This window comes from Schistocerca cancellata, chromosome 4 (genome assembly GCF_023864275.1).
Source record: "Schistocerca cancellata isolate TAMUIC-IGC-003103 chromosome 4, iqSchCanc2.1, whole genome shotgun sequence".
Lineage (NCBI taxonomy): Eukaryota > Metazoa > Arthropoda > Insecta > Orthoptera > Acrididae > Schistocerca > Schistocerca cancellata.
In genome coordinates, this window is record NC_064629.1 from 593,776,676 (window position 1) to 593,798,375 (window position 21,700).

The 21,700-nt window shown below is 44.7% G+C and overlaps 1 protein-coding gene across 2 annotated transcripts in view; it reads right to left on the minus strand.

The window, feature by feature from the left end:
- The window catches only part of LOC126185198 (protein FAM214A), a 240,625-nt gene that overhangs the window by 72,175 nt on the left and 146,750 nt on the right, over positions 1 to 21,700 (minus strand). For both annotated transcript variants that reach the window (XM_049928074.1, XM_049928075.1), the window contains exons 4-5: positions 6,564 to 6,721; positions 2,905 to 3,098 (exon numbers count right to left, since the gene is read on the minus strand). In XM_049928074.1, coding sequence (XP_049784031.1) covers positions 2,905 to 3,098; positions 6,564 to 6,713 — 344 coding nt within the window. In that variant the 5' untranslated portion in view covers positions 6,714 to 6,721. The remainder of the gene's footprint in view (positions 1 to 2,904; positions 3,099 to 6,563; positions 6,722 to 21,700) is intronic.

The following is a 21,700-nucleotide window of genomic DNA, read 5'->3' on the forward strand; positions in this document are numbered from 1 at the left end:
ACACACAGAACAGGTGACATACATTGGAATGATGCTTGACAGGTCCCTCACATACAAACACCACTGCAAAAGAACTTGAAATGAGGTAGCTGCAAGGAACAATATCCTTAGAATGCTAACTGGCAGTAAGTGGGACACCAAATCATCTGTGCTTCAAACCACCACCTTAACACTTTGCTTTCCTGCAGCTGAGTACACGTGTCCTGTCTGGTCTACATCAGTGCATGGAAAGAAGATTGATATAAGTCTTTAGGCTAGTCACAGGATTCACGAAGCCCACTCCACTAGAAAAGCTCTACTAAGCTTCAGGTTTCAGCAGTCCCAAATCTCCCAGGGTAGTTCAAGAAAGTAACAAGCAGTTCAAAAAGGCATTTGATGACAATCATCCACTAAACAACAGCCTTTATAGATTAAAAAGACTAAAACCATGATATTTGTTCCTCAACTACACCTTAGATGAACACCCCTGTCAGCTACCTTATTTTTGAACATCCACCAAGTGGTATCGAATTTAACTACAATTCATGGAAAATGCTAAACCATATCAGAACTGGTATAGCTCCCTTAAAAATCAATCTGATAAAATGGCGTCTATTAGAACATAACGACAATAAGTGTGACTGTGGAGAAATACAAAACACAGAACATCATTTAACATGACAAAGATGTCCTGCACGTTGCTCCCTGGATGATCTCTGGCTAAGCAAGCTTGAAGCTTCTAACATATCCCAGTACTGGGCCAAAAAATTGAAACTCTGGACATGAAAAATTAAATTAAGGCTGCACTGACCACCTCACTCGTTATGTTGTCACTATAGCTGTGCTGAATGTGAAGTGCCAGAAACTGCAAAGTTCCTTGCAGAAGACATCATTCTGAAGTATGGAGAACCCCCTTGTGATGATCTCTGATCATGTAAAAGTTTTCCATTTGAGACTAGTACCAGAGATCATTTCACATTAGGGCATCATCCACAGGATGACAACTGCCTACTGTCCACACACCGTCAGGTGGCTTGCAGAGTATGGATGTAGATGTAGATTGGCCCTATGAAACATTTTCAGATGCTGGCAGATATGCTCTCAATACACGTTGATGTCAAACAGTGCAATTTGAACATACTATTGTGAAAACAGACACAATGTCTGATGGGATACCACAATCACTGATTATACAATGTTACTTATAATCCATCTTGATTGCGAAAATGTTTATTCACATGACCGGTTTCAGTTCCTCTAGAACCATCTTCAGATCTGCAATTTCAGTTACAGGAGTAACCCGTCCACACACAGCAACCTTCACATGCTGCATCACTTCCGCAGCATGTGGAGGTTGCTGTGTGTGGACGGGTTACTCCTGTAACTGAAATTGTAACCCGTCCACACACAGCAACCTTCACATGCTGCATCACTTCCGCAGCATGTGGAGGTTGCTGTGTGTGGACGGGTTACTCCTGTAACTGAAATTGTAACCCGTCCACACACAGCAACCTTCACATGCTGCATCACTTCCGCAGCATGTGGAGGTTGCTGTGTGTGGACGGGTTACTCCTGTAACTGAAATTGCAGATCTGAAGATGGTTCTAGAGGAACCAAAACTGGTCATGTGAATAAACATTTTTGCAATCAAGATGGATTATAAGTAACATTGGAACATACTATTGTCTGTTGCAACATTCACATACAACACAGCGAAGCATGACACTACAGGCCTCACACCATTCTTTCTGTACCACAGTTGTGAGGCCTGAATGACAATGGCTACACAGTTCAGATTTCAATTGGACAGTGTGCAGGATGATTATGTGAAATGCATCACCTGCACCAAAGAGGCAAGGTAGCTGGCAAGTGTATGGACACTGGATGCCCAGGAGGAAGACAGAGCACTATAATGCCAAGCACTGGCAAGTGATATACAGCCTGGCTGACTTTATATGGATTTCTACACATGTCCAGAAAGCGCGACTCTTGAAATAGTTACTGAAGAGCTACTTTGGGCCATACCATATTCTTTATCATTTGTCAGACATTGTATATGAAGTCAATGACTAACACCCTTCATCAAGAAGGCCGAAGTGCTGAGACAACCATGTTCTCTGTATGAAGCCCCCTTACAGTCTGGAGGTGTAGAATAATGGGAGGTTTTTTGGAAACTGAAGACCCACCTCTAAGATTGTGAAGCTTCAACAGGATGGGTTACCTTCAACACTCATCATTGTGAAGATTATGTAACAACATGACCATAATGCATGTACCTGCCAGTGCTGCCATACAGAGGCCTACTGACAAGATCTAGATTCAGGGTGTTGTAGATGGCTAATACGAGAATTTCTGAAACAATGGATTGCTGTTTCTCCATGAGAGGGAGCAATACCATGAGCTGTAAGGCACAGACTGTTGTGTACTGATTAATGCCAGTGAGCGACATGCTGTGGGCTCAGCTCAAACCCGACCACCAACCACTATTTGTTATTTAGAATTTATCATTTCTGGAAAGTTCTTAAAGTCCTTCATATTTCTAATGTTTGTATATTCTGGAATATTCAATGTCTGTGCAAATAACAGTATTCTCCACCCAAGTGGTCAGTTCTGTTCTGGCTGTACAATGATGTCCATAATAAACATGTTTTAGTACTAAGTGTTTAACCTCATTGATGACCCTGCCTTCGGATTTAGTTTATACATTATAATATGGGCACATTCCATTTTCTGCTATAGACAGGGGGATACGAGGGTAATATAAAGAATAAGCAGAAAATCAAAACAAAGGATATAGTCCTCCACCACCACCACCACCACCACCACCACCACCACACCACCACCACCACCACAGAAGAATAAAATTATTGCGGGCATTGTTTTAATAAATGTTTTGTGCACTTGCCCACAGAAGCATTTACCTACCTGTTCTCAGTCAGATTAACTGTCCACTGCTCAAGAAGAATTTCTGTATCCAAAGGGGTATTAACCATTTCCGTTGACAAGCTGCGATGATTTCCACATGTACAGTCAGCACACTTCAGCACTTCAACACACACAGACATTCCATTACGATGTAAAAGCTGCACCTGTTTGCGTAATTTCTCTGCACGCACACACTGAAAATAAAAGCAAAACAGTTCTGTAAATTTATAATTTCCAAGTAATACTGTTCTTGCTTCAAGAAATAATACACATTGAAGGGAAGATATTACTTTAGTTAATAGATATATACATCACTGACCAAACTACTGGAAAACTACAGTTGCAATACAAATGTTAAGGTGATTAAAAGCCCATAGTGATAAAACAGTACTTCGTATTTAACAACACTTCATTCTCTCTCTCTCTCTCTCTCTCTCTCTCTCTTCTCCAGTTTGGTAAGTCTCATCACAGAAAAGAATGAACTGGGAAGAAGATTTTTTTTCCATCTCTTGACTTATGACAAAGATTGAGACAGTGGCATTTAGTTTTATTTCTTTGAGCAAACAAGAGAAAATTCTATCACAAACACTTTGCTGGACCTTTTCGATATTTTGTTTTGTTGCCTGTGCACTTTATAGTATTAGTGATTTATTCCTTCAGTATGGAATCTACAGAATATTGTAAGGGATTACACGAGTGAACACATGCCATCACCATCCACAAAATCAGACGGTACTGGTAGCTATGACTTGATGAATCAGCAAGAAATTTACTTTAGAGCAAAAACTGAACCATGTAAGAAAAATGGAATGAGGGACACTTTTTGGTCACACACACTCAAAACAGTTTAGTTATTATTATTATTCTTTCTTTATTTATTTCTTTTCTCAGACGTTATGTCTGGTCAAAAATGGAAAGCGACGCGGACCTTGATCAAGCGTGACTTCCTTTTAACTGTACGGTATATGTTATATTGCATTTAGGAACTTTCGGGTAATTGAACATGTATCAATAATTACAGATTTCTGTAGTTGTATATATAAGTTTGGATGTAGCTGTATTGCATTGATGTACTGGTGGATATTGTGTGGTATGACTCCTGTAGTTGATAGTATAATTGGTATAATGTCAACTTTTTCCTGATGCCACATGTCCTTGACTTCCTCAGCCAGTTGGATGTATTTTTCAATTTTTTCTCCTGTTTTCTTTTGTATATTTGTTGTATTGGGTATGGATATTTCGATTAGTTGTGTTAATTTCTTCTTTTTATTGGTGAGTATGATGTCAGGTTTGTTATGTGGCGTTGTTTTATCTGTTATAATGGTTCTGTTCCAGTATAATTTGTATTCATCATTCTCCAGTACATTTTGTGGTGAATACTTGTATGTGGGAACGTGTTGTTTTATTAGTTTATGTTGTATGGCAAGTTGTCGATGTATTATTTTTGCTACACTGTCATGTCTTCTGGGGTATTCTGTATTTGCTAGTATTGTACATCCGCTTGTGATGTGATCTACTGTTTCTATTTGTTGTTTGCAAAGTCTGCATTTATCTGTTGTGGTATTGGGATCTTTAATAATATGCTTGCTGGAATATCTGGTGTTTATTGTTTGATCCTGTATTGCAATCATGAATCCTTCCATCTCATGTATATATTGCCTTTTCTTAGCCATGTGTTGGATGCGTCTTGATCTATGTGTGGCTGTGTTAGATGATACGGGTGCTTGCCATGTAGTGTTTTCTTTTTCCAATTTACTTTCTTCATATCTGATGATGTTATGTGATCTAACGGGTTGTAGAAGTGGTTATGAAATTGCAGTGGTGTAGCCGATGTATTTATATGAGTGATTGCTTTGTGTATTTTGCTAGTTTCTGCTCGTTCTAGAAAGAATTTTCTTAAATTTTCTACCTGTCCATAATTTAGGTTTTTGATGTCGATAAATCCCCTTCCTCCTTCATGTGAATCCTTCTGTTGCTGAATGTATGTGATGTATTCTATATTTGTGGCATTGTGATCGTGTAAGTGTACTGAGTGCTTCTAGGTCTGTGTTACTCCATTTCACTACTCCGAATGAGTAGGTCAATATTGGTATAGCATAAGTATTTATAGCTTCTGTCTTGTTTCTTGCTGTCAATTCTGTTTTCAGTATTTTTGTTAGTCTTGGTCTATATTTTTCTTTTAGTTCTTTATTATTATTATTATTATTATTATTATTATTATTATTATTATTATTATTATTATTATTATTATTATTATTATTATTATTATTATTATTATTATTATTATGTCTTGTTTAATAAGAAGGAGAAAAGAACAGCTCTGTGTGTTGTTATAATAGACAAAGAAAGGAGAGAAGTGAAACTTCCTGGCAGATTAAAACTGTGCTGGACAAGGTACTCCAATGTGGAGTCTTTCCTTTTTATCACCATTGCTCTTACTGAATGAATTAGTCAGGCAGAACTTACAACCTGCCCTCACAGATTTACTTCTGTTAGCGATTCGTCTATACTTTCCTCTCTTCACAACAAGTTCTCCTTCAGAAAAATGCATTGCATAGAAATGGTTGGTAAAAGCAATGCCCATGAAAGGCGGGGTTTTAGATTCAAATCCTGGTCAAGCACAGAGGAAGTTTCCAGGCATTCTGTATACAGCAGTAAAGTGAAAGATTCATTCCTAAGGAAGCAAAGTTTTTACTATAGCTTTGCGATAGTTATATGAGGTGTGTTTTTTTAAGTAAGGTTTGTTTTGTTGTAGACCCTAGTAGTCCGCGCGCATACTGCAACAAGTGCATGCATCATGTACTGGCATGCCTCGGGAACAACTGTGCCCAGTTTCAGCTCTGTAGCTAACCTGTACAGTTCTGTTCTTTCAAAACGTGTAAGACCATCAACTCGCCCGCCGCATGTGAGGTTCGCTCAGTGATATGGTTTTTGTCAGCAAGGAACCTGCCTGCTGCAGAAATTCATTGACAAATTTGCGAAGTGTATGATGATACTGTTATGAGTGAAAGCACAGTGCGTAAGTGGGTATGAGAATTCAAAGATGGCCATGACAAGGCCAAACAGACTCTGTCTCAGAGCAAAATATTGGCGTCAGTGTTTTGGGATAGGCATGGTGTTTTGTTGGTAGACTTCACACGCTGAGAGGCTTTAGACCACCCACCCTACAGTCATGATCTTGCACTGAGTGATTAGCATCTGTTCATCCACCTCAAACACCACCTCAGTGGCAACTGTTACAATGTCGACGATGACATGAAAACGGCAGTGAACTCTTGGTTATCGGAGCAGGTGGCAAGTTTTTTGAAGAGGGTATTTTAAAATTTGTTGAGAGGTATGATACATGTTTGAATAAACTTGGCAACTATGGTGAAAAATAGAGTGAAGTATGTACTTTCTGAAAATAAATTTACTTTTTTGAAATAACCTTTTGTTGTTTACATATGTTCAAATGGACCTTACTTAAAAAACACACCTCAAAAAGATTGTCTAAGAACAACGACCCTCACTGGAGTGTATTCAAAATGAAAATCGCTTTTAATCATTTCCGCAGAATTTTAGTTTTTAAAATGGGCCTGAGAAGGCACAAATGTAACATACTAGTAGTAAATTTCAAAGATATGAATTAAAAGAGCTCATGAAAATAGGTGAATACTTACAAGGGCATTTGTAAGTGAGCAAACATGAGGTTTGGCTGATATGTGAGGCCCTTCCCCATATCCACGCTGATTTGCACACTCTCCTTGGACCCGACCCTCCACAACCAGCATTCCCAGCTCTTCCAACACTTTGACTGCTTCTGCCTCCATTACTCACTCTGAAATTAATGGCAGTAAGAAACAAGTTAGTATATTTTGAGACTCAGCAAAAATAAACACTGTTGCAATACAATTCTAAGTGAATTTAATCGGAACCTTTACTTTCAGTCTACTCACTGGAGAAGTATCTTGCAATGAATAGCACAAATACCACTGTCATATTCTACTCAAAAATTATACTGACCATGGTGCTGCAATAACATAGTGGACACTGATTATTGAGGACTAGGCTTCAGTTCCTACAATGGCCTTTAATGGCTACAGAGATTAAAGTTTGCTGTGGTTTTCCTAAACTGCTTAAGGCAAATGCTCCGATAGTTTCCTAGAAAAGCATACTGCAAAATTATTTCTCTACCCTCTGACACCCTCAAAACATTCTTTCTTTCCTGGAATAAATTTACTTCAGCAACAGGACTAGATTCTTTTTTCACAAAACCAGCCAAAACTGGTGGAGCATGAGCTGGTCTTGAGTTTTTGACACCACTGTCTATACCACAACGCATAACAGACGGACAGGAAACACATAATAAATCTTATGTTCGACATCTGTCACTCAAAACAGTCCCCCTTCATTGGTACTACATAAGCTGGATGATCTGGCCTCACTACAAACGTTCATTCAGTCTCCACTAGTCCTTTTCCAGAAATTTGGAACTCTACACAATCATTAAAAATGCCTATGTAATGTCTGTGACTCAACAATCTCGCTTTGTGGGCTACTGTCTGAAGTAATGTGGTTTTTGTATACGAAACTTTTGCACTTAATCACGGAAATGTTTGCACGCCCATAAACTTATCAGCACCTAATACTAGTCTGATAAGGTGTTTTATTAAGTTTTACGATATATTTAATACCACTTAACTGAACTGACTGATAGTTTTCCAGTTTTTTACCTTACATCTAAAGAAATACCAGGGGACTACCGTTTAAGTTCTTCAATTCGTTACACAGGCAAATCTCATGTTCCAACAATACATTACATGCCGTAAATCCTCACTGTTTATCACATCTCCTCAACAATAAAACCATCATCAATTAACAACTTACATTCTTCCCCTAAAGCAATCAATATCAACAAGGGGGAAAATGTCGTTTCCGAAATGACGGCCTTATATTGTTTCTCTTTCCATTCGAACAATTTAGCGTATGTAGCTGCTCTGGTGGCAGTTAATTATCTTTGCTTTCCGTAATTAAATCCATTGTAGCGACTGATATTTTGATCACAGGCAATGTATTAGGTTGCGGTAAAATTTCGTAGCGTTTTTTCATAACTTTAATAAACACAATAGACAAACATAAGAGACTGTAGCCATAAATACACTCCTGGAAATTGAAATAAGAACACCGTGAATTCATTGTCCCAGGAAGGGGAAACTTTATTGACACATTCCTGGGGTCAGATACATCACATGATCACACTGACAGAACCACAGGCACATAGACACAGGCAACAGAGCATGCACAATGTCGGCACTAGTACAGTGTATATCCACCTTTCGCAGCAATGCAGGCTGCTATTCTCCCATGGAGACGATCGTAGAGATGCTGGATGTAGTCCTGTGGAACGGCTTGCCATGCCATTTCCACATGGCGCCTCAGTTGGACCAGCGTTCGTGCTGGACGTGCAGACCGCGTGAGACGACGCTTCATCCAGTCCCAAACATGCTCAATGGGGGACAGATCCGGAGATCTTGCTGGCCAGGGTAGTTGACTTACACCTTCTAGAGCACGTTGGGTGGCACGGGATACATGTGGACGTGCATTGTCCTGTTGGAACAGCAAGTTCCCTTGCCGGTCTAGGAATGGTAGAACGATGGGTTCGATGACGGTTTGGATGTACCGTGCACTATTCAGTGTCCCCTCGACGATCACCAGTGGTGTACGGCCAGTGTAGGAGATCGCTCCCCACACCATGATGCCGGGTGTTGGCCCTGTGTGCCTCGGTCATATGCAGTCCTGATTGTGGCGCTCACTTGCACGGCGCCGAACACGCATACGACCATCATTGGCACCAAGGCAGAAGCGACTCTCATCGCTGAAGACGACACGTCTCCATTCGTCCCTCCATTCACGCCTGTCGCGACACCACTGGAGGCGGGCTGCACGATGTTGGGGCGTGAGCGGAAGACGGCCTAACGGTGTGCGGGACCGTAGCCCAGCTTCATGGAGACGGTTGCGAATGGTCCTCGCCGATACCACAGGAGCAACAGTGTCCCTAATTTCCTGGGAAGTGGCGGTGCGGTCCCCTACGGCACTGCGTAGGATCCTACGGTCTTGGCGTGCATCCGTGCGTCGCTGCGGTCCGGTCCCAGGTCGACGGGCACGTGCACCTTCCGCCGACCACTGGCGACAACATCGATGTACTGTGGAGACCTGACGCCCCACGTGTTGAGCAATTCGGCGGTACGTCCACCCGGCCTCCCGCATGCCCACTATACGCCCTCGCTCAAAGTCCGTCAACTGCACATACGGTTCACGTCCACGCTGTCGCGGCATGCTACCAGTGTTAAAGACTGCGATGGAGCTCCGTATGCCACGGCAAACTGGCTGACACTGACGGCGGCGGTGCACAAATGCTGCGCAGCTAGCGCCATTCGACGGCCAACACCGCGGTTCCTGGTGTGTCCGCTGTGCCGTGCGTGTGATCATTGCTTGTACAGCCCTCTCGCAGTGTCCGGAGCAAGTATGGTGGGTCTGACACACCGGTGTCAATGTGTTCTTTTTTCCATTTCCAGGAGTGTAATATATTCTCAATATTTGCAACGGTTTGCCAACACTCGGATAACTTTTCGATTCTGTGGCTGTGGAAATCACGAGGTTTTGAGGCGAAGACTTCATGGAGCCATGTCCCGACCGCATTTCCATCCGGAATGGAAGTTCCCTGAAGGCTGTTCGAAAGAGCGGAATATGTGAAATGCTAAGGGCGCAAGGTCAGGTGAATATAGTAGGTGCGCAATGACTACCCAACCGAATTTCTGTATAGTGTCTTTTCAGTCTATCATAATACGGACGGACGTTATCGTGGAGTAGCATCACTTCACGCAGTTTTCCTGGTCGTTGTTCTTGGTCTGCGTCTGCAAGACGTCTCGGTTGTTGAGAATAAATGTCAGCAGTGATGGCGAAACAATTCGTAGTACACTACACCGTCGTCGTTGCACCAGATGCATAACATTTCTTTTGTGGGAGCGCGCAGGTGTTGGCAGGAGAGTTGCTGCTATTTCGTTTGCATGTTTTAGCATAGACACCATTTCTCGTCACAAATAACGATATAGAACAGTAATGGCCGGAGTTGTTCACGAGCCACTTCATGATGAGCAAGCAAAGATGCACATAGGGTCACCCGCAGATTTCTGTGATTTTGGCTTCGATCATGCGGTATCCATACACCTGATTTTTAAACCTTTCCCATTTTATGTAAATGTCGCACAGTGATGCAACGATCACAGTGACTTGGATAATTGTGGATTAACGCGTTAAAACGAAATTCATGAAACCCCAAAGGCCTTCCTGAACGTGGTGCGTTACCGAAGTTCTTAAAACGATAAAGTTATTTTCTTGATGGGCTCTGTCCATACACGGTGCAAACGTTTCTGACTGCCTCCACTGCTGTCACCCCTCTATTGAAGTCAAACGCAAGCATACGTCTATAATTTTCCAATTGCTCCAATTGACACGCCATTTCCTAGCGTCCACAGCTGTACTGACTGTCTCCAAGTGACATTACATAAACTGAAGTATATGACATGACAATCGATAAGTAATCCCACAGCATAGAAATACCAACATGTCAAAGAAAAACGCTATGAAGTTGTGCACCAAACCAACAAAATGTCACTGGATAGTCTAAGGAATATTACAACTATGATGGAAAAAACAACGGGACATTTTTAAAATGGTTTTTAAAATTTTGTCTTAGCGACACTATCGGTATTCATTTGATTGAGATAATGTCAAGCGCCCACACGAGAGAATGGCAGAATCATGACCCTCTAACGAAAAATTATGGCCTAACATGTTTTACCTTAAATAGCTACCAACGGCACTGCGTGATAGCGAACTGTCTCTTCTGACACAAAAAAAATTTCGTTCGGTTACAGTAAATTGATTCTAAGGGCGGTTGAACGACGCAGAAAATAGACAGGGACTCGGTATGTTCATTTTCAGATAAGTCAACACCAATTTTTACGTCATACACATACACTGACTTAAAAAAACAAAAAAAAAAACATCACGACTACCTTTGTAAATAGCTTGTTGGCCCACCTTTGGACTGCAATACAGCAACGATTCTGCTTGGCATGAATCGATAAATCCTTGACAGGTTTCCCGATCTATGTTTTACCACATGCGCCCAGGTCACCTAATTCCCTTACATTACGGGCGTGTGGTTGTGGGGGGATTTGTGGACTCAGAGCTGCGTCCGATAGCATACCAGACATACTCAACTGTTCAGACATAAACGCGAGAGTTTACTATCCTGCTCCTCAAAGTACTATAGCATGATCCTGGCCTTGCGACAAGGCTATGTATTCTACTGGAAGGCGTCAAGCATGAAGGGATGCAAATGGTTGATCAATGTGCACTGAACGGTGTGCTCCGAAAGAGTTGTACCTGCCTCATCATTGTACTGTGTCGTCAGATCTGCCACAGATCGCCGCCAATCCTGCTGTACTGAGTGGAGAAGTCTTCGACCTCCCAAGTTCTGTGATGAGGCGTGGACTCCAACATCTTGTCCCCTACCCGTAGTTTCACAGTTGTCAAAACACTTTCCATAAATGCTTACTGTAACACGCGAACAGCCGACGAGCTTTGTCGGATGCTTATTCCCGTGTACCGGGCCTTAACAGTGTGCGTTCTGTCAAAGTTGCTTATGTCCGTACATTCTGTATTTCTTATCGTTGTTAGAATGATTCCCAATGCGTGCGACGAATCTTCACGGAGTTGTGCTTAATCTTTTGGATTAGTGACACACATGTTTTTCCTATTATTTTTGTTTACTTTTCCGTATACATTAGTTACGATGGTCTTATTGTTTACTCACTTTGCCTAGTATCACCCAGCTGTCAATGCACCGATTTGTTGTGGCTCTCTTGTATGGACGCTATGCTGCATTCTTCAGCCTACCGCCCGAATTTTCGTGCTGTACTCCCGCCGCGTTTTCTCTTAAGAGATGGGGCAGTCGCTGTAAAACGGTCCCCTGCAAGTGGAAACTCAACCATTTCATGCAACTGAGCTGCCGGAAATGTCCTCAGAAGGTGTAGAGCCAATTTAAGTGCGCGGTTCTGCACTACTTATAGCGTCTGTATGGGCGATTCGGCGGCCTGAGTCCACACGACGGCAGCGCAAAGTTCTGTTTCTGACGTCCCAGATATGCTGGCGCCACGCAGTTTGGCGAGACACTAAGGTACACCTTGTCACTCCATGTAACAAGTCTGCCTGTTATGTTGATGGGCGATGGCGCTGCAGGCGAGTAACTCCCTGCCCTGGCATTACTGAATTTAAGGCGCCACTTCAGGGACCACGTGTGCAGGTTGTCAGACGCGAGCTGTATTCGATGTCCGAGAGTGTTGGCACCCATGCTGCAGCGGAAGATCACTGTAGTGGAAGTGTCTATGTGTCAGCAGTGTAAAGCATGTACAGGATCGCTCCATGGTCAGAGCCCTGTGGCACACCAGCATATGACGAACTGCGGGCAGTCCAGCCTCAGGTCGCACATGGAATGTCGTCGTCAGGGTAGGAGCAGATAAGACAAACGTAACACCAGCAGTCCATGCTCAAGTAACTTTAACAAGACGTCACACCACACGCTGTCTAACGCTCAGGAATACTCGCGGCACTCCAGAGGAGAGAAAGCCTCATCCAATAACCGCACGAGTTGATGCTGGGTTAGATGCCACTTCCGAAACCCAAACTGCTCCTCCTGTAGTGTCGCTGCGGATGTGACGTGGCGCTGTAGGCTCTTGAGATACACCCTCTCTTAGACCTGTAACAGGACTGGTAATGCACTAATACACTAAGGCGCAAAAGAAACTGGTATAAGCATGCGTATTCAAACACGGAGGTATGTAAACAGGCAGAATACGGCGCTGCGGTCGGCAACGCCTATATAAGTCAACAAGTGTGTGGCGCAGTTGTTACATCGGTTACTGCTGCTACAATGGCAGGTTATCAACACTGAAGTGAGTTTGAACGTGGTGTTATACTCGGCGCATGAGAGATGGGACACAGCATCACCGAGGTAGCGGTGGGGTGGGGATTTTCCCATTCGACCATTTCACGAGTGTACCGTGAACATCAGAAATCCTGTAAAACATCAAATCACCGACATCGCTGCAGCTGGAGATCCTGCAAGAACGGGACCAACGACGACTGAAGATAATCGTTCAACGCGACAGAAGTGCCACTCTTGCCCAGATTGCTGCAGATTTCAACGCCGGGACCGCTTTCGGTGCCGAAGGCCCACTCGTGTACTGTTGATGACTGCACGACAGAAAGCTTTAAGCCTCGCCTGGGCCCGTCAGCACCGACATTGGACTGTTTTTGACTGGAAACATGTTGCCTGGTCGGACGAGTCGTTTCAAATTGTATCGAGCTGATGGACGTGTAGGGATATGGAGACAACCTTATGAATCCGTGGATCCTGCATGTCAGCAGAGAACTGTTCAAGCTGGTGGAGGCTCTGTAATGGCGGGGGGCGTGCATAATTCGAGTGATATGGGACCCCTGATAAGTCTAGGTACGACTCTGACAGGTGACACGTATGTAGGCTAACCATCCTGTCTGATCACCTGCATCCATTCATGCCCATTGTGCATTCCGACGGACCTGGACAATTCCAGCAGGACAATACAACACCCCACACGTCCAGAATTGCTACAGAATGGCTCCAAGAACACTCTTCTGAGCTTAAACATTTCTGCTGGGCACCAAACTCCCCAGACATGAAGATTATTGAGCATATCTGGGATGCCTTGCAAGGATTCATGGTGTCAATTACCTGCTCAGCGGGAGGGGGGGGGGGGGGACCCTACACGACATTAAGCAGGTGTACCAGTTTTCTTTGGCTTTTCAGTGTAGGTCTATAATACTAATCTTTGTCAGTCTTCGGTGTAGCCACTACTTCTGCATGTTTCCACTGTAACGGATAGTGACCGTTCCAGAACATCTCTTCGAATGTGCTGACCGGATTGCGGCGGCAGCTGGTGGCATCTGCATCTGTAAGGCATTATTGACGTCTTCGGGACCTCCAGCCTTCCTGGTGCTGAGGTGGTTGAGTACCGACGTGATCTCTTCAGGTGATTCTTCCGTGTCGTCCTCTACATCTCTCGCCACAAGGTAGGGTGGAATTAGCTCAGCCACCAATGCGATGTGATCTGCATCCACTGGATGGTCTATAGCTAGAGTTTTTGCTTCCTCATTTGGTTCACTGACGAACATGTTACCACCTCGGAGCGCAGGTATTCGCTGTGTGTGTCTGAGGAAGTGGTTGCCTGTCCTCCAAGGAGAACCATCATCAAACTGTATTAGAGGACCATATTTGTCCTTTCTCAGTTTTGGTGTGCGTCACTGTCACCTCAGTGTTGTGTCCTAGGCGACTGAGAAACCGTTTAGTGACACCAATCCTTTACGAGTTGCCACACTCGGTATATTCTGTTCTTTTCAGTTATGGATGCAGGAATACCTAGTGGTAGTCTTGAGTTGTTCCTTGAAGTGCGTGTGGCGGTGGTGGTTCTTCCGTAGCAGCGGTTAGTGCTACGTCAATTTAAGTAGCGCAGGTGGGGAGACTATCTCAAGCTTGTAGGTGATTTTGGTACGCTAGTGGTCCCAGAGGCGTCAGCACCAGTGTCAAAAATGACTGGTAGGTTGTCCGACTATAATGCGTTACGTCTTGAGTAAATTTGCTGCGGCATGCCTTTAATGACGGCGAAATCGGTGTCATCAAGTTTCCCTTTGTTGTTGGGAAATATGGTGGGCTCGTATGGCCTCACTAGTAAGGCCACATGTTCTGCGATGGGCAGTAGGCGTTCGTCCGCTTGTATTTGTACGTTTTTAGTGCCAGGTTGCCGGGTGGGCCCGTGTTCGATTCCCGGCTGGGTTGGAGATTTTCTCCGCTGAGGGACTGGGTGTTTGTGTCATCTTTATCACGAACATTTCATCCTCATCGACGCCCAAGTCGCCGAAGTGGCGTCACCTCAAAAGACTTGCACCAGGCGATCAGGTCTACCCGCCGGGAGGCCCTCGCCGCACGACATTCATTTCATTTCAGTGCCAGCTAACATGTCTGGCGTTCAGGTCACCTGGCATAAAAGTCCAGCCACAAAGTTCAACAAGACTTCGAAATCGTTGGGATCGAGGGCACGAGACTACAGTAAATGTGATACATCCCATTGACGTATGGACGACGATACCAGTGGCGGGTGCTGAATTAGGTAGCGGCAGATGCTGTTTCACACATACACTTGTATACCGCTGTAACGCTATCAGCCGTTGGTCGATCCGTGAGGAAAGGGGTGTAGTTTGGCGCTCAAGTATATACTCTGGACCTTACATGTGTTTCACGTATCAGGAAAATGTAACTTCATCTGAGACATTTTCGAAGTTCACCAGTTGACTTTAGACGCCATTTGCGTTCCACGCAGGTGTTGTCTGTCCATTACTGCTGTTTACAATGCGGCCGTTGTGGTTTACATGCGGTGGCTGCTTGGGTACGTGACATCACTGCAGTATTAAGTTGCAGCGGCAGGAGCTCCAACTTTGTTATGTTGTTCATTAGAGCAATGACTTGCTGCTGGGGTCTTTATTTGGAGCAGCCGTCGAGATGCAGCGCGCGGCTGCATCAGTGGGGTATCTGAAGTAAATTGCGGTATTACTTCGCGTGGCTATTGTGAACAGGTGGCAGCATCTTCAGGCGCCTGTGGCGTAGCCTTCTACACGTTTCCAGTGGCGTTCCCTTCTGTGACGCGCTTGGGCGCTGCTGGAAAGATGCTTCTGCATTGGCTGGCGCCGTTGACGCGGTAGCTGCTGCGTAGCAGAAACCGTGGCGTGCCTTTGACCATCATCTTTTCTTGCAGATCCATCGTTTCTCCATGTTTGCGATCTCTAGCGCGTTTCCATACGGTGCAGCCGCGGAAGCCAACCGCACGTCTTTCCTCGCCATACAGTGCGATGTCGGCGTCGAGCCACTTGGGAGAGGGTAATCACGACTTGTGCGCTTGCCAACACATCTGACACACTTGTCTGGCATGGAACAGTGCCACGCAGCGTGATTGATGCCCTGGCATCGGTAGCATTGCGCCGAGCCCCGTTTAGCTCTTAGATTTTCTGCTCGCACCGTGAATTTGGGGAGGCAAGTCAGTTGAAAACACTTTCTGTTTTACAGATAGTCAGTTGCAATAACCAGGCATAGTGTCTTATCTTTTGTCTACAGCGATATGAGAAGTCCAGAGCTTTTAGTTCTTCCTTTATGTGATCGGAGTCCATATTGAAGGGCAGATCGCTTCAAGTGTGGACTTGTGTGGTAACTTACTTTCCGACGCTTCCTGTGTCACTTGTAGGAAATCTTCAGCAGTACGCAGAGATCCCTTGTAAAGGCCCCTGCTGGCCATCTTCACGTTTAACAAAGTTGTTGTCCAGCTTCAGAGAAGTTGCTGAATGTGGCTGTAGTTCTCTTGAAATTTAAGTACTAGCGGTGGAGCTGGTAGATCGTTCTGAACCTTTTGGTGATTTAATATCAGTGAAAAAAGATACTAGCAGTTTCTTCTGGGGAAGTGATTGATAATTTTACACGTCGAGCATTAACTCTAGTTTACACAAATTAATTCTAGTCTGCACAAAGCCGTCGGCATCTGCTACTGGTGTCTAATGCGACTCCTTAGCTGCAGCCTTTGTTATAGATCATACTGGTCGGGTAATGTAACGTGTCAAGTATGCCCAACACAGTGGCAGTCGTAGAAAATACATCTTCGTCTTCAGTTCCTTTACGAAGAACTACTTTATTTGCTTAGGTATTCCTTACATGCAATAACTAGCAGCAAACTGCCATCTGTCAAACAAACGTTAATAATTTTCTTTTACAATTTGCTTGCGTTAGTATGCGTCAACGTGCCACACGAGCTAGTGGGGTGGGGAAAGTGGCGATTAATTGGGAAAACGCACAAATTCCCAGACGGGAGATGAGAATTGCCTACGAAAATTAGAAGCTTTGTAACATCAATGAAAACAACAATGATCTACTAAGAAGACTGCCTACAGTACGCTTGTCCGTCCTCTTTTAGACTACTGCTGCGCGGTGTGGGATCGTTACCAGATAGGACTGACGGAGTACACCGAAAAAGTTCAAAGACGGGCAGCACGTTTTGTATTATCGCGAAATATGGGAGAGAGTGTCACAGAAATGATACAGGATTTGGGCTGGGCATCATTAAAAGAAAGGCGTTTTTCGTTGCGACGGAATCTTCTCACGAAATTCTTATCACCAATTTTGTCCTCCAAATGCGAAAATATTTTGTTGACACCGACCTACATAAGAAGGAACGATCACCACGATAAAATAAGGGAAAACAGAGTTCATACGGAAAGATATAGGTGTTCGTTCTTTCAGCGCGCGCTATACGAGATTAGAATAACAGAATTGTGAAGGTGGTTCGATGAACCCTCTGCCAGGTACTTAAATGTGATTTGCAGAGTATCCATGTAGATGTACGCAAACACGCTTGATGCTCGCCGTAGATTCACTAACCAAAATAAACAATTTGTTTGAAAACTTGGGGTCATAGTGCGTGCTAATGCTTTGAGTAGCATTAATACTGAAGAAATTTGAGATCAATTAACGACTGAAAGGAGGGCTAAGGTTCATGTATGGGACCACATGCCCCAAGAAATAATCCATTAATGTATTTGGTGAGCGAGCTGGCCACGGGAAAGGACCAATCCGTTGTTCAAATTGCACAGTAATGTGATTGCTAACGTCGAGTGTGAATTGTGCCGGAGCCTAGTCTCAACTGCACAGCCTCTAGGAAGGAACGTTTTGTACACGACTGCGTTCAGTTTACCAGGCCATACATTCTTTCATCGACAAAGCAGTGCATGTGGCTTTTGGACATCCCATACACTGCTATTCCCACTGTTGGACATGCTCTCTTGTAAAGACATACACAGGAAAATTATGGCTTTCTGACACTGCAGCAGAAACCAATTTGCAAACCCCTCTCGACGTGGGAAGTCCACTGGCTGCAATAACTGCAACCTCTGATTATGATGATGATGTTTGGTTTGTGGGGCGCTCAACTGCGTGGTTATCAGCGCCCGTACAATTACCCAATCTTTGCTCAGTCCAATTTCGCCACTTTCCTGGATGATGATGAAATGATGAGGACAACACAAACACCCAGTCATCTCGAGGCAGGTGAAAACCTCTGATTATGTAGACTGACCAGGCGTCCCGGTTTTCACTTTAATGTTCTGGTTCCTCAAGAAAATCATTCTGGATACATAATTGTCCCGGTTTTTAATCTAGAAATAAAATTATGCAATAATCTCTCTCATTTAATTAAATATTTGTGAAAAATAAGTTTCATAGAAGGAGAACGCTATAGAAATATACAGCGTGTTACAAAAAGGTACGGTCAAACTTTCGGGAAACATTCCTCACACACAAAGAAAGAAAATATGTTATGTGGACATGTGTCCGGAAACGCTTACTTTCCATGTTAGAGCTCATTTTATTACTTCTCTTCAAATCACATTAATCATGGAATGGAAACGCACAGCAACAGAACGTACCAGCGTGACTTCAAATACTTTGTTACCGGAAATGTTCAAAATGTCCTCTGTTAGCGAGGATACATGCATCCACCCTCCGTCGCATGGAATCCCTGATGCGCTGATGCAGCCCTGGAGAATGGTGTATTGTATCACAGCCGTCCGCAATACGAGCACGAAGAGTCACTACATTTGGTACCGGGGTTGCGCAGACAAGAGCTTTCAAATGCCCCCATAAATTAAAGTCTAGAGGGTTGAGGTCAGGAGAGCGTGGAGGCCATGGAATTGATCCGCCTCTACCAATCTATCGGTCACCGAATCTGCTGTTGAGAAGCGTACGAACACTTCGACTGAAATGTGCAGGAGCTCCATCGTACATGAACCACATGTTGTGTCGTACTTGTAAAGGCACATGTTCTAGCAGCACAGGTAGAGTATCCCGTATGAAATCATGGCGGTGAATCGAGGAAGTACAGTACATACTGACGAAACTAAAATGAGCTCTAACATGGAAATCAAGCGTTTCCGGGCATGTCCACGTAACATATTTTCTTTCTTTGTGTGTGTGTGTGTGTGTGTGTGTGTGTGTGTGTGTGTGTGTGTGTGTGTGTGTGTGTGAGAGAGAGAGAGAGAGAGAGAGAGAGAGAGAGAAATGTTTCCTGAAAGTTTGGCCGTACCTTTTTGTAACACCCTGTATATTTTCACAATACAATTTTGTTTCACTCGTCTTATCGCCTAAAGAAAGAGTAAGAGGTATGTTGAAAACAAAAGCTGTTATTAGCCGATCTTCCACTTTGTGGCCATCGAACAAGTAAAACCAAAGGAAGTATAAAGGGCCATTACTTAAACGATTACTTCTAATGTGCCTGCACTCATATGGAAGTTAAATTTTTGAAGAATGTGAGCGATGCTGCGTGTGTTAGCAGTGCTTATTGAATATTGTTTGGAATGTATGCATGCTTGCTGTAACAGTCTGCGCTCCTACTAAATGACTAAACATTGTAGAAAATATATCCGGGCTATTACAATACAAATCAGTCTTTATTTCTGAAGAAAATACCCTAATAACCCTGGGCTCGGAGTGTGTGTGTGGGGGGGGGGGGTGGTGGGGGAGGGGAGGGGGCGGAGGGGTGAAGTGGACTGCAGTAATCGTCGTGGGGTTGTGGACCACTGCGCGGGGAGGGGGGGGGGGGGGGGGGGAAGGAGCCTCTCCGTCGTTCCTAGGCCCCCGGCTAACATACAACATGGTCCGAGTTTTATGAATGCTGGATTCCAAGTAACAAGGACAGATGCGGCAAGTGTGTAGGATCACAGAATGTATTCACGAGCAATGTGCTTGCTGATCACTGAAGGCCATGTTATATGGAAGAGCGTGTACGCAACTTTTATCCACTAGTTGGTGTCAAGCGGCTGATTGTACATGGCGCTCTAATTAATATTATAGTCTAATGAAGCATTGATAATAGATATTTTTCAAATATTTTTGAGTCAAGGCAAATCCATAATAAAACCATTTTTTCTTAATTACCAGAAAAATTAATTTTAACCCACGGGGTAATTATCTCTTGGTTGGGATTTACTGCTCTAGTAAATCGGCCGTGCTGCACTATTAAAACCCTTTGCAAAGGTAAGCTCTCTAAACTACTGCTTAATGCATGTATCATGCAAAGACACGGGTGAATACGATGAAATGGGGAGTATGAAGAGAAATCCAAGGATACTAGGCGCTGTGGTCCTAATTAGAAGTTCCCCCGAGTCCTAGTCCTGCGACCGTCTTGAATCCGTCAGTGCTGTAGTTTGAATAGACAAATGAGGCATTAAGATCTTTGTCTACTGTAACAGTGTTTCAGACCCTCAAATCTCTTGTTAAGGTCATCTTTGGTCTTTTATGAAAATAAATTGACGGGTTCTTCGCCTACTGAATTCTTGAGAGCATGGGGAGAATAATTTGTTTTTGCATAAAATTCTATTACAGAAATGAAGCTGTTTGACGTGAGGATATCTATGAATGATTTTAGGTATGCTGTGCAAGCAAACAATTTCTTTCGGAAATGCTGCAGCTCAAGTTCATTATTACGAACTACACTCCTGGAAAAAAGAACACATTGACACCGGTGTGTCAGACCCACCATACTTGCTCCGGACACTGCGAGAGGGCTGTACAAGCAATGATCACACGCACGGCACAGCGGACACACCAGGAACCGCGGTGTTGGCCGTCGAATGGCGCTAGCTGCGCAGCATTTGTGCACCGCCGCCGTCAGTGTCAGCCAGTTTGCCGTGGCATACGGAGCTCCATCGCAGTCTTTAACACTGGTAGCATGCCGCGACAGCGTGGACGTGAACCGTATGTGCAGTTGACGGACTTTGAGCGAGGGCGTATAGTGGGCATGCGGGAGGCCGGGTGGACGTACCGCCGAATTGCTCAACACGTGGGGCGTGAGGTCTCCACAGTACATCGATGTTGTCGCCAGTGGTCGGCGGAAGGTGCACGTGCCCGTCGACCTGGGACCGGACCGCAGCGACGCACGGATGCACGCCAAGACCGTAGGATCCTACGCAGTGCCGTAGGGGACCGCACCGCCACTTCCCAGCAAATTAGGGACACTGTTGCTCCTGGGGTATCGGCGAGGACCATTCGCAACCGTCTCCATGAAGCTGGGCTACGGTCCCGCACACCGTTAGGCCGTCTTCCGCTCACGCCCCAACATCGTGCAGCCCGCCTCCAGTGGTGTCGCGACAGGCGTGAATGGAGGGACGAATGGAGACGTGTCGTCTTCAGCGATGAGAGTCGCTTCTGCCTTGGTGCCAATGATGGTTGTATGCGTGTTTGGCGCCGTGCAGGTGAGCGCCACAATCAGGACTGCATACGACCGAGGCACACAGGGCCAACACCCGGCATCATGGTGTGGGGAGCGATCTCCAACACTGGCCGTACACCACTGGTGATCGTCGAGGGGACACTGAATAGTGCACGGTACATCCAAACCGTCATCGAACCCATCGTTCTACCATTCCTAGACCGGCAAGGGAACTTGCTGTTCCAACAGGACAATGCACGTCCGCATGTATCCCGTGCCACCCAACGTGCTCTAGAAGGTGTAAGTCAACTACCCTGGCCAGCAAGATCTCCGGATCTGTCCCCCACTGAGCATGTTTGGGACTGGATGAAGCGTCGTCTCACGCGGTCTGCACGTCCAGCACGAACGCTGGTCCA